The 11544-nt window shown below is 33.9% G+C and overlaps 1 protein-coding gene across 1 annotated transcript; it reads left to right on the top strand.

Moving 5' to 3' along the window:
• The first annotated feature begins 7841 nt into the window (after nucleotides 1-7841).
• LOC116128595 (putative UDP-rhamnose:rhamnosyltransferase 1) lies at nucleotides 7842-9270 on the top strand. Its single transcript, XM_031414343.1, has one exon. The coding sequence runs from the start codon at nucleotides 7860-7862 to the stop codon at nucleotides 9261-9263; it is 1404 nt and encodes a 467-aa protein (XP_031270203.1). The 5' UTR covers nucleotides 7842-7859; the 3' UTR covers nucleotides 9264-9270.
• Nucleotides 9271-11544: the final 2274 nt, after the last annotated feature.

Raw genomic sequence — 11544 nt, 5'->3', positions numbered from 1 at the left:
ATTTTTGTCTCCTTCAAATCTGAAAATTAATCCATCCAAGACCATCATCGCCTCCTAACAACCACCATCGACCGATCTGGCCGTTTCCGATCAAATCCACCATGGATCTGTTAACGGCCGCTAGATTTTGGCCGTTAACGATAACTAGATTCTGGTTATAGATCTCGCCGTTTCCAACAAGATCCACAATGGATCTATCCAGAAACGGCCATATCGATGCACGATTGGTCAGACGCAACCGGTCGTGTGTCGTTTCGATGACTGTCGACTGCTGTCCAATAGTGGTGGCCGACTGGTGACTATCCTCTTGGGTGGCTGTGATACTTTAGTTAATTTTTAAACTTTTATTGTAGGGGTGTTTACCTAGATTAACAAATGTAACGAGTTAAAAAATAATCTAAATATTTTTAAAAAATGTACCAAACAAATATTCTATCTTAAAAACCTTTTTTAAAAAAAATGTATCAAACAACTATTTAGCATTTTATCCAACTCTGATATAATTTTCAGATATTTTATTAAACACAGTTTCAAATTCAAATCCAATTCGATTTGATTCAACTCAACTCAACTTAAAACACTTTTTCAAAATAACATTTTTAGAAAAGTGTAACAAACAAACCCTTAATTCGTTTTATCTATTACGACCCTCATTTTCACTCATTTTTCTTAACAATTTCAACGCCTTCTACGGCCAAAATAAGTGTTTGAATCCGATGACTAAAGTAGATTGTTGTATATTAGAGAAGTCTTATTTGAACTAGGTTGGAGGTGGTGCCAACGCGCCGTCTTTGACCGTGTTGACCATTGGTCAACAGTATTTGACTGGTGGTCAATGATGGTTGATTAACTGCTGCTAATAATTAATATTATTAGAATATATTATTAAATACTTCTTAAAATACAAATTAGTACGAAGGAAAGCTTGTATTTTGACTAATTACTTAGCTTAAAATACAAAAATTAATATGAAAACATAATTAAGAGTACAAAAATTAGATTAAACATACATATTAAAATTTATGGATTGGATAATCCATAATCCAATCCAATCCATTATCCACAAAAATCCAATCCAATCCATCTTTAGATATTAAGAATGGATTGGATTGGATATAAGTTCACATAGATTGGATTGGATCTTATCCAATCCATCATTTTTGCCATCCCTGCCGTCATTGGCAAACCTCATGGTGAAATTTACTTAAACCAAATCTCAGGTATTTAAAAAAAAAACTCTAGAGATTAAAGTGTTATCATTTTGGTCACTGTAATTTATTAATTATATTTATAGGGAGGAATATTATCAATTTAGGTACAACTTTTTTATGAAATGCAAATAAAGAGACACAAGGTTCAATTTGTTTAATTTAGGGATACTATTTAGTTACTTGTTTAAAAAAAAATTGTTTGATTTTAAAGTTTAACTATTAAAAATAATAATAAAATAAGAAAAGCCAAACATAATAAAATAATTTAAATTAAAAAAAGTTTTTAAAAAAAAAACTGACAAATTTTTTTAACATGAAAGAAAGGACAACTATTTTTATTTTTAAATTTAAAAAGCTAAAAATAAATTAAAAACATAAAATAAAATAAAAAAGTCATTGGCTTTTTCTTGGTGTCAATGGCACAACTAATAGAGGCGTTGTACCCAAGATGTTGACTTGGTGGTCAAAGAAGTTTGCTCCATTCCTTGAGTTCTTAGGTGTAAATCTTGGAGTTACCTACCACAATAACATTATAGCTTACCTAATCCTTTGGACTTGTAGGATGTTCAATGGATCTCGAGAATTAATTGAGATGCACGCAAACTGGTTCAGACACCCTAGTTACCCAAAAAAAAAAAAAAAAAAAATTAATAATATCCCTTATAAGAGCGATAAATTTACTCAAAATACACAAAGCCTAAAACGTTATTAAAAAATTGTATACTATTAAAATTACTTAAGCCACATTTTTAAATAATTTCACTGTTTTTCCAATTAACTTAGTAGATTAGTAACATTTCTGGCATATGCAATGGTGTTAATTAATAGGGGTACATGCAAATTGTAACTTCACAGGAGACTTAAGTTTAATTAATAGAAATAACATTTTTCTCTCCTTGTGTGTTTCTTCAACTCTCTTATTTTCCCTGATCATTTTCTCTCCTACCAAACATCATAAACTCTCACTTAAATTTTATGAAAATCTATATTGAAGATCTTAGGACCTCCAAATGTCAAATATCTATATTGAAGATTTTAGGACCTTCAAATATATTCAATTAGAAGAGTATATAATTATCTCCATAATGATCAATTTTATGGTTTGCTTTGATCACAAAAGGTAATATATGTGACAACTTGTTTAAAACTTTGAACAATAAAATTGACCTCATATATAATCTTCTCTCTAATTAACCACATATGGTAACTAAATGTCATCTATTTTCTAAAAGGAAAATTGTTGATGTGTGATTTTGACACCAACAACTTCACATGTGCAAAATGCGAAGAAAGATTTTAGAAATTAAACGTGAATGATTCATGAGAAATGTTTATGGTACAGTAATGATATATGTTTGAAGAAACATAAATAAGAGACTGATAAGAGGGATTTTTATAGTGGTTTGGATGCTTAAAGCAAATCCTACATCTATTGTTATTTTATTATTCTCTGAATATTTTTCTAATATTGCTTGTAAGGTATACAAAAATGGAGAAATACTTTGTTTACATAAAAAAATAGTGGTTGAATCTCATGTTTGTGCAAGGCTCACATATGCCCAACCTCTCTTTTTCATGAAGAGGGGTGCCCATTTATACATTTGAGGTCAATGTAATAGTGCTTTTACAAGTTGTCTTGACACATGTGGACCACTCCTTAATCATTATCTTAAAATGAGATAGGATTGGTATAAAATATCTCTTTGAGGCGGTTTGAGTTTTGACATCGAATACCACTTTGTCTTTGTGTGCTTATTAAGCTCTAATTGATGGTGCTGACATCAATGTGTATTTTTGGCACAACAGAACCCCCTTAGTTTTGGAGTGCGTAATTGCACTTCAAAAGCTATGTCTTTGATCTGAATGGTTGTTGCACTATAGGTCATAGTCTCAAACTAAAGAGCTTGAATTATGCCTAGCGTGATCGGGAGTTGAGAGCTAGGACTACGATTTGCGATCTGATAATTGACATAAAATGTCCAGTAGATGAAATCTTGGAGAGAGCTAACATCAAAAGCCCAAACGCATGGCTTAGAGGCCCTAAACGGACAAGCCAACTTAAAACAACCATAACTTTTGATCCGGGAGGAGTTTTGGAGCCTATAAGATGCCAACGGAAAGCTCATTCCAAGCCCTACGTCATGGAAACCAAAGAACACAATTGAAACCATTTTTGGGGCAAAATTCCACCATTTCGGCATGTTTCGGGCTTATTTTGAGTTTTCTATGCGTTTTTTCTAACTCTAGCAACTAGTCGCGATCTAAGAATTGAGAACTGATTACGATCTGAAAGTTGAGAACACAACCAATCTTAGAGTTGAGAGTTGATCTTGATTTGAGAGCTACGAGCTGATCTCGATCTGATAGGGGCTCGATCTGAGAGTTTGAGGTGTGCGATCTAAACGATCTGATGCACGCGATCTCAGGCAAATGAGCGAGCTTATGAGCTCAATCGAAAAGCATAAGGAGCTTGATATGAAGCATAATGAGCTTTGATCTGAGAACTCAAGAGCTCTTTGCGATCTAAGAGCTTAGAAGCTCTTTGCAATCTGAGAGTTTAAGGAGTTCGATCAGAAAGTGTGAAGCTTGATCTGAGAACACAGAGAGTTCGATTAGAAAGCGCAAAGCTTGATCTGAGAACACAAGGAGTTCAATCAGAAAGTGCAAAGCTTGATTTGAGAACACAGGTTACCGATCCAATCTAGGTGCTCGGAAGCATGATTTGGCTGCTCAAAAGCATAATTTGAGTGCTCAGAAGCATGATGTAGCTACCCAAAAGCGCGATCTGAGTGCTTGGAAGCACAATCTGGTCACTCAGAAGCACGATCTAAGTGATCTGAATGCATGGTCTCAATGATCTTGAATGCGTGATCTCAACGATCTTGAACACGTGATCTCAATGATCTTGAACGCGTGATCTCAACAATCTTGAATGCGTGATCTCAATGATCTTGAACGCGTGATCTCAACGATCTTGAATACATGATCTCAAGAGCTTGGAAGCTAGAGAGTTTGAGAGCCCTAATGTGTGCGATCTAGGTGATCTGGCCACGCGATATGAGAGCTCTAATGCGTGAGATCTAAGCGATGTGAGTGATTTGAGCATGTGATCTAAGAGCTTTGATGCGTGGGATCTGGACGATCTGAGAGTGCGATCTGAAGCTAAAGATCAAAGCGATCTGAGCTATCTGGCCAAGCGATCTAAGAGCTCTGATACATGCGATCTAAGTGATCTAGCCACACTCTCTAAAAGCTTTGATGCGTGCTATCCGAGCGATCTCTCCACGCGATCTAAGAGCTTTGATGCGTGCAATCTGAGAGATCTGACCGCGTGATCTGAAAGATCTGATTCGGAATAGGCTTTCGTATTTTGACAATAACTTGAGCTGTAGACCTTGAATTTGGGTGATTCTTAGACCATCGGAAAGCTAACTCGAAGGGCTACAACTCTTGTGTTTATCACTTTGCTAGATTCAAACTTTATCCTGCTCAGATTTCCACATTAGAAAACATGAAGATTTTGAGGCTTGCTAGAAAAACATGGAGAACTGGTGTGAATCAGGCCCTTCATCTGGCGCCAAACTGTTGATGCTTGATTTTGTCACCAATGACCTTGCACTTGCAAAGTGGTAAGAAAAATCTTAGAATTTACACATGAATGATTCATGAGAAGTGTTTATGGTGCAGTAATGATATATGTTTGAAGAAACATAAATAAGAGATTGAGAAGAGAGATTTTTATAGTGGTTCGGATGCTTAAAGCGAATCCTACATCTACTATTATTTTATTATTCTCTGACTATTTTTCTGATATTGCCTATAAGACATACAAAAATAGAGAAATATTTTGTTTACAGAGAAAAATAATGGTTGAATCTCACGTTTGTGCCCAACTCACATATGCCCAGCCTCTCTTTTTCATGAAGAGATGTGCCCATTTATACATTTGAGATCAATGTAATAATGCTTTTGCTAATTGTCTTGACATGTGGAAATCACTTCTTAATCCTTACCTTAAAATGAGATAGGATTGATATAAAACATCTCTTTGAAGCGGTTTGAGTTTTAACAGCTAATACCACTTTATCTTTAAATGCTTATTAAGCTCTAATTGATGATGTTGACATCAATGTGTATTTTTTGTACAACAAAAATAAACAAATAATCAACAGAAAAATGTTGAAAACACCCATAATGATGTTTTTAGCTTTTCTTCGTGACAGTAGTAAAATGATTCAGACATTTCTAAAAAAATATTATGTTAAGCCATTAATTTTTAAGTTCTTAAATTACAAAAATTAATAACATGCAATTTAAGAAATGGTGCCAGACAACTACTTATAGTTTGATTAAGCTCTGCAAACTTTTGTACGTGTTCTTCCTCAAAAAGTACACAAAATTAAGAAAAACGTAAAAACCTCAAATTACAGAAAGAAGAAGAAAGAAAAATAATAATAATGTAATTAAGAAACAAGGCCTGGCCCTCAGCATATGCAACGCATGTGAAGGTTGGCTTGAAGAAAGATCATCCAAACTGAAAAGCTAAAATTAAAAGAAAAGAAAAGAAAGGTTCTATGATTGTCGATCGTCACTGTTACCAAAACTTGTTCGAGAAAACGATGTTTTGATAATGCCAAAACAAAGACACATCCATTGTCGGAACATATCTTGTAATAATTCTGAATTTGTATTTTCTTATAAATTGAGGTGCTCCTTGTACGTCAAGTTTATCATCATCTTCATGTGGCCACAATATTTTTATATAAGAAAAAATAAAATAAAATTGTCATTATAAGCACACTGATATAAATATAACTGCGTTTGATTACCCATTTTTAATAGGGTTTTTGTTCTCTGATTATAATTTTGAGCAACAAGTCAATTTTATGATGTTATAGATGGAATATCAAGGGATTCATTAATATTGATTTTGATTATTTAAATGTGTTAATTAATTTCTTAAGGATACATAAATTGTACGAGAAACCCTTTTGGTCTACTAGAGGAGAATTGATGCTTCAACAGTTCCAATCCTTGAATCACAAGTTTTCAGGCACAAATTATAGGCTCAACCATGTAGAAATTTAATAAGCTTTTGAAGTGATTAAGACAGAAAACAAATATATCTTTATCGAAGAAGAGAAACGACCCTTTAATCAAATAATTAATAGAAACAACAAATCTAAGTTTGGTAATGAAAGGACTTAAAAGGATTAGTTACAATGTCTCTGAATAATAGAAGGGGGCATGCGACAATTTAAAAGCTGAAAGAGAATTAGGGCACAGTACAGAGTAGACAACAACGTTTTCAGTGACTCATTGAAGAAGAAAAAGAGGACGCTGAAGGCAAATTATAGATTACACCTAGCTGGGTTGCATGTACCACTGAATTATTGACTCATAGCTTAGCATTTTATGTCAAAATCCTAGAGGAAAAGCAAAGTGTCCACTCAAAATATAGAAAAAATATGTCCTTTGATGTGAGAATAAAAAGGAAAATTCATGCATATATGTAGCTCAGTGAAGTGGGGTCAATTAATTTGAAAACTACACATAAAATATTTTTATACAACATGATGTGACAAAAGATGATTGAACGAAATTTTATTTTTTAATTTAAAATCAGTCAATCATCTTTTGTCATATCATATTGTATGAGAAATCATTAGAACCAGCCGATAGAAATGCATGCAAGCTTACACAATAACACAATTTTCCATCACTTTACATAAGTTCTTGCCTTAGAAAGACCAAATTGCCCTAAAAAGACCAAAAAAAAAAAAAAAATTACCATTACCATCTACTATTTTCCAAAATAAATGCACAACCCGAATCCATGAAAAGAATAATTTCTGCGCTTATGCAATATTGAATTTAGAACTATGAGATGAGTAGTATTCTTCTCATATAATTTAAATTTTTATATAAATAAGTTTTTATTTAAATAAATAATTATATATTTAGTTCGATGTTGTGCCAAACACATGACAATATTGAATTTAATGTCTAGTTATATTCAGTTCAATCCAATGTAATGTGAAATATTTAGTCCAATCCAATGTAGTACACCAAACTCCAAAGTCCAAACGCACCCTATGTATTTTATGTCTGAATCCTTGATCCATGCCCATCCAATTGCTACAATTTTTTTTTTTTTTTTCTTTAAGTTAATGTCGTTAATCCTCTGAAGAAATGATATGATAACCAAAATCGTTTGAAATTTCTAAAATAACATAAATATTCTTGGCATTAATGAACTATTAATGAACCGTTAAAATTTAAACTGTTATCAGTTATTAAATATTCGGTTCGATTCGGCTCAATTGCAGTCCTACCTCAAGGATGTTTGTTACGAATTTCTATTAATTTTTTAGTTTAAATTTTATTTAATCTTTGAATAATTTTCTTAAGAATAAAATGAGTTCGTTTTCTTCTATAATTCAGTTCAATAATAATTGATTACCTTAATTGACAAGTGTAAAATGGATGACCAAGTGTCAATCAATTAAGGTCGAAAAACCCACATGTTTATCAAATATCTTAGAAGGGGCCTTGATGTTATCGCCCGAAGAAGTGAAATTGATGAGCCAAAACACCATTGCCATCTCTCTCGACGAAAAAAAGAAAAACACCTCCAGCTTGAGTTCCATGGCTACGCCTAAAAAGCTTCAAATAACCATGTTTCCATGGCTAGCCTTTGGTCACATGCTTCCCTTCTTTGAGTTAGCCAAGCACATTGCTGGAAAGGATCACAAAGTCTTTTTCATATCAACTCCTAACAACATCAAACGCTTGCCAAAAATCCCTCCAAATTTATCACCATTCATGAACTTCGTCTCCCTCATTTTACCCTTTCAAGATAATCTCCCTCATGACGCAGAATCCACCACTGACTTGCCATTTTCCAAAGTTCAATACCTCAAAATGTCCTATGATAAACTCCAGGATTCTTTAACTCAGTTTCTACAAACTTGTACTCCTGATTGGATCATTTATGATGTCTTCTCTTATTGGTTACCACCAATAGCTGCCAATCTTGGCATCTCCTGCGCCTACTTCAGTATCTTCCCAGCTTGGTCAATATGTTTCTTCGGATCATCAACAACGGCAATGATCAACGGCGACGATCCAAGGACTAAGCCGGAAGATTACACTGTTCCTCCGAATTGGGTACCGTTTCATTCCGAGATAGCATTTCGCCTCCACGAGGCGAAGAAACTGTTCGTTCATCTTAAAGAAGACGATTCGGGAGTGAGCGACTTGTTTCGTTTCGGATCGGCGATAGCTGGTTGTGATGTGATAGCTATTAAGAGCTGCATGGAGCTAGAATCGGAATGGTTAAACCTCATGGGAGAGCTTCATGGTAAACCAATTGTATCCGTCGGCCTATTACCGCCCTCGGATAAAGATAACAGAGAAAATGTAACTGAGCATAATTCTTGGCTTATAATCAGCGAGTGGCTGGACAAACAAAAAGCAGGTTCTGTGGTTTATGTAGCTTTAGGAAGCGAGATAAATCCAAGTCAAGAAGACCTCACTGAGTTGGCTCGAGGGCTAGAGCTATCCGGATTACCCTTCCTTTGGTGTCTGAGAAGGCAGCACAATCCGGTGGAGCTTCCGGATGGGTTCGAGGAGAGAGTCGAGGGCCGCGGAGTGGTGTGGACGAGTTGGGCACCTCAACTGAAGATATTATCTCATGAATCGGTGGGAGCGTTCTTGACTCATTGTGGGCTAAACTCAATTATCGAGGCACTCCATTATGGGCGTCCATTGGTTTTGCTACCTTTTGTGATGGATCATGGATTAGTTTCAAGAGTTTTTGCGGAGAAGAAAGCGGGGATAGAAATAGAGAGAAATGAAGAAGACGGGGTGTATTCGAGGAAGTCGGTGGCGGAGACATTGAGGATGGTGATAGTCGAAGAAGAAGGAAGAGTTTACAGGGATAAAGCCAAGGAAATGAGGATTATAATTGCTGATAAGGAACTTCAGAATCAATATGCAGACAATTTTGTTGAGTTCCTTCAGAATTATAGACAAATTTCTAAGTATTGAAATTACATTTTAGGTTAATTAAATTAAGCTAATAAATCAACATATCATCTTCTCCTTTTATGGATGCTATGCTTGTTGCTTGTACCTTTTGGCTTTATCAATTTTGTACTATTTCTATTTCTTTTTTCATAATTCCATCACAGCGATGAACATAACGAAGACAACGATCCACCATCACGGCATCCAAGTCACAGAGTAACTTTGTTCAATTTTGTTAGCATCCAAGTTGCACAGTAACCATGCTAAATTTTGCCGCCAAGATTTGAGAACCACTCCACCTACAACTTAAACTTCTTGTATTCTGTCTCTTATGTGCATCCACCATTTCGAAATAACTTATCTCCGGAGGTCACAATTTAGAGCTTTGATATCAATTGTTATGGGTATTTAATTAGATATCAACAAATCATAAATCCCTGAAAGCGAAAATAATGCAAACAAATGACAAAAAAAATAACCACACATAAACACAAGATTTATAGTGGTTCACTCTCCGTATGAAAGTTATGTCCACTTTGTTGCTACAGAATTTCATTTTGAAGAAGAAGGAAAATTACAAGAGACTCTCAAGCCTCACAAATTAACTCACTCACTAAACTCTATTTGGTGGCTCTCACTCTCTAATTGTGGCTTTGCCTTTTATTCTTTTGTTGTCTCTAACTCTAAGACTTAACACCTTTTTATAGATAATACATGGGACACTATTCCTAATAAGACTTAAATCCTAATAGGAATTTTATTTTAATTCCTCATACAATTATATTCATATTTCTAATTGTATTCCTAAATAAAAAATAATTTTGCAAGGGAACAAATAAGAAAGTGAGCCACAATATCTCAACAATCTTCACGTTGACGAGTTTTCCGTCAAAGCGATGAACATGAGAGTTTTCCATCATAGGAATAAACATGAGAATTTTCCATCACAGCAATGAACATGACAAAGACAATGCTCCACCATCACAACATCCAAGTCATAGAGTAACTTTGTCAAATTTTGCTAGCATCGAACCAGGTTGCACAGTAACCATGTCAAATTTTGCCACCATGATTTGAGAACCACTCCACCTACAACTTAAACTTGTTGTAGTCTGTCTCTTATGTACATCACCATCTCGAAATAACTTATCTCCCTAGGTCGCAACTTAGAGCTTTGATACCACTTGTTAGGAGATCATACAGCAGAAATCATACATTCTAGATAAATAACATAGGAATAATATCATTTCACACTAAGAGACACGATATTTATGTGGTTCGGATTAACCCGCTTATATTCACAGATATAAGAAATCCATTATAGTTTCATGAAACAGAATGGAAACAATCTTAGTTTCTAATCACGTTCAACTCAGTACCTAGAGTGGAAACAATCCCAATTTCTAAGACATTATCCCCATGGTGTTTAATAACCCTTACATCAAATACTTTATGTTCTGACATTCTCTCATTTTTTCATAACCTTGAATTGGTTCTCACCCCTATATTTATAGATAGTATATGAGATATTCTATTTCTAATAGGATTCATATTTCAATTCCTATTAAGACTCCTAAATTTTATTTCTATTTACAATTATATTATTTATTAAATAGTTTTCCTAAAGACATACAATTTTACACGGGAATAAATAGAAAAGCGAGCCATAATATCCCAACACATACAATATGTGGCCATATTATTCGACTTTTCATCCAATTAATGGTTTCCATTGTAAGAATAACAAATTATGTTCCCATTCCTATGATTAAGATTGATAGTTTTTTGAAAAAAAAAAAAAATCAAAGAAAATGAGAAAGAAAATCATTTCAATTTTGATTGATAAATGATATAAAAGATTAAAGTAGATATTTAATTATTTTAGTTGAGTATCAGATAAACTAATTGACTCACAATACATACTAACGACATGAACATTTTAATACTTTTTGAAAATATTAGGTACGGATGTAATCAAATAATCTTTGTCATGTGACATAGAATATCTATGTTCGTAATATTAACGGTTAAATTCACAATGAAAGATATTTGAAACGTTGAAAATATGATATTTGCGTTAGCTTTTTAGGTAAGTAGTGTCAGTTTTCAAAACTTGTGGGTTAGAAATTTTCGCCAAACTTTGAAGGGCGAATTTTTTTGCTATACTTTATAAAATGGTGGGGTATTATATGGTGTGGAAATTGAAAACCTAGAATGTTGGCAAAATCATCCTTATGCACTGCCAACAGTATTAGATTTTTCATATATGTACGGAAAATGAAAGGAAAAGAAAATAAAAATG

This window comes from Pistacia vera, unplaced genomic scaffold (genome assembly GCF_008641045.1).
Source record: "Pistacia vera cultivar Batoury unplaced genomic scaffold, PisVer_v2 Contig200, whole genome shotgun sequence".
Taxonomy (NCBI): Eukaryota; Viridiplantae; Streptophyta; class Magnoliopsida; order Sapindales; family Anacardiaceae; genus Pistacia; species Pistacia vera.
This window is presented reverse-complemented; position numbering and strand designations above follow the sequence as displayed.

Bases quoted from the DNA above. Each gene is read 5' to 3' on its own strand.
- LOC116128595 (XM_031414343.1), top strand. From the start codon at position 7,860: ATGGCTACGCCTAAAAAGCTTCAAATAACCATGTTTCCATGGCTAGCC.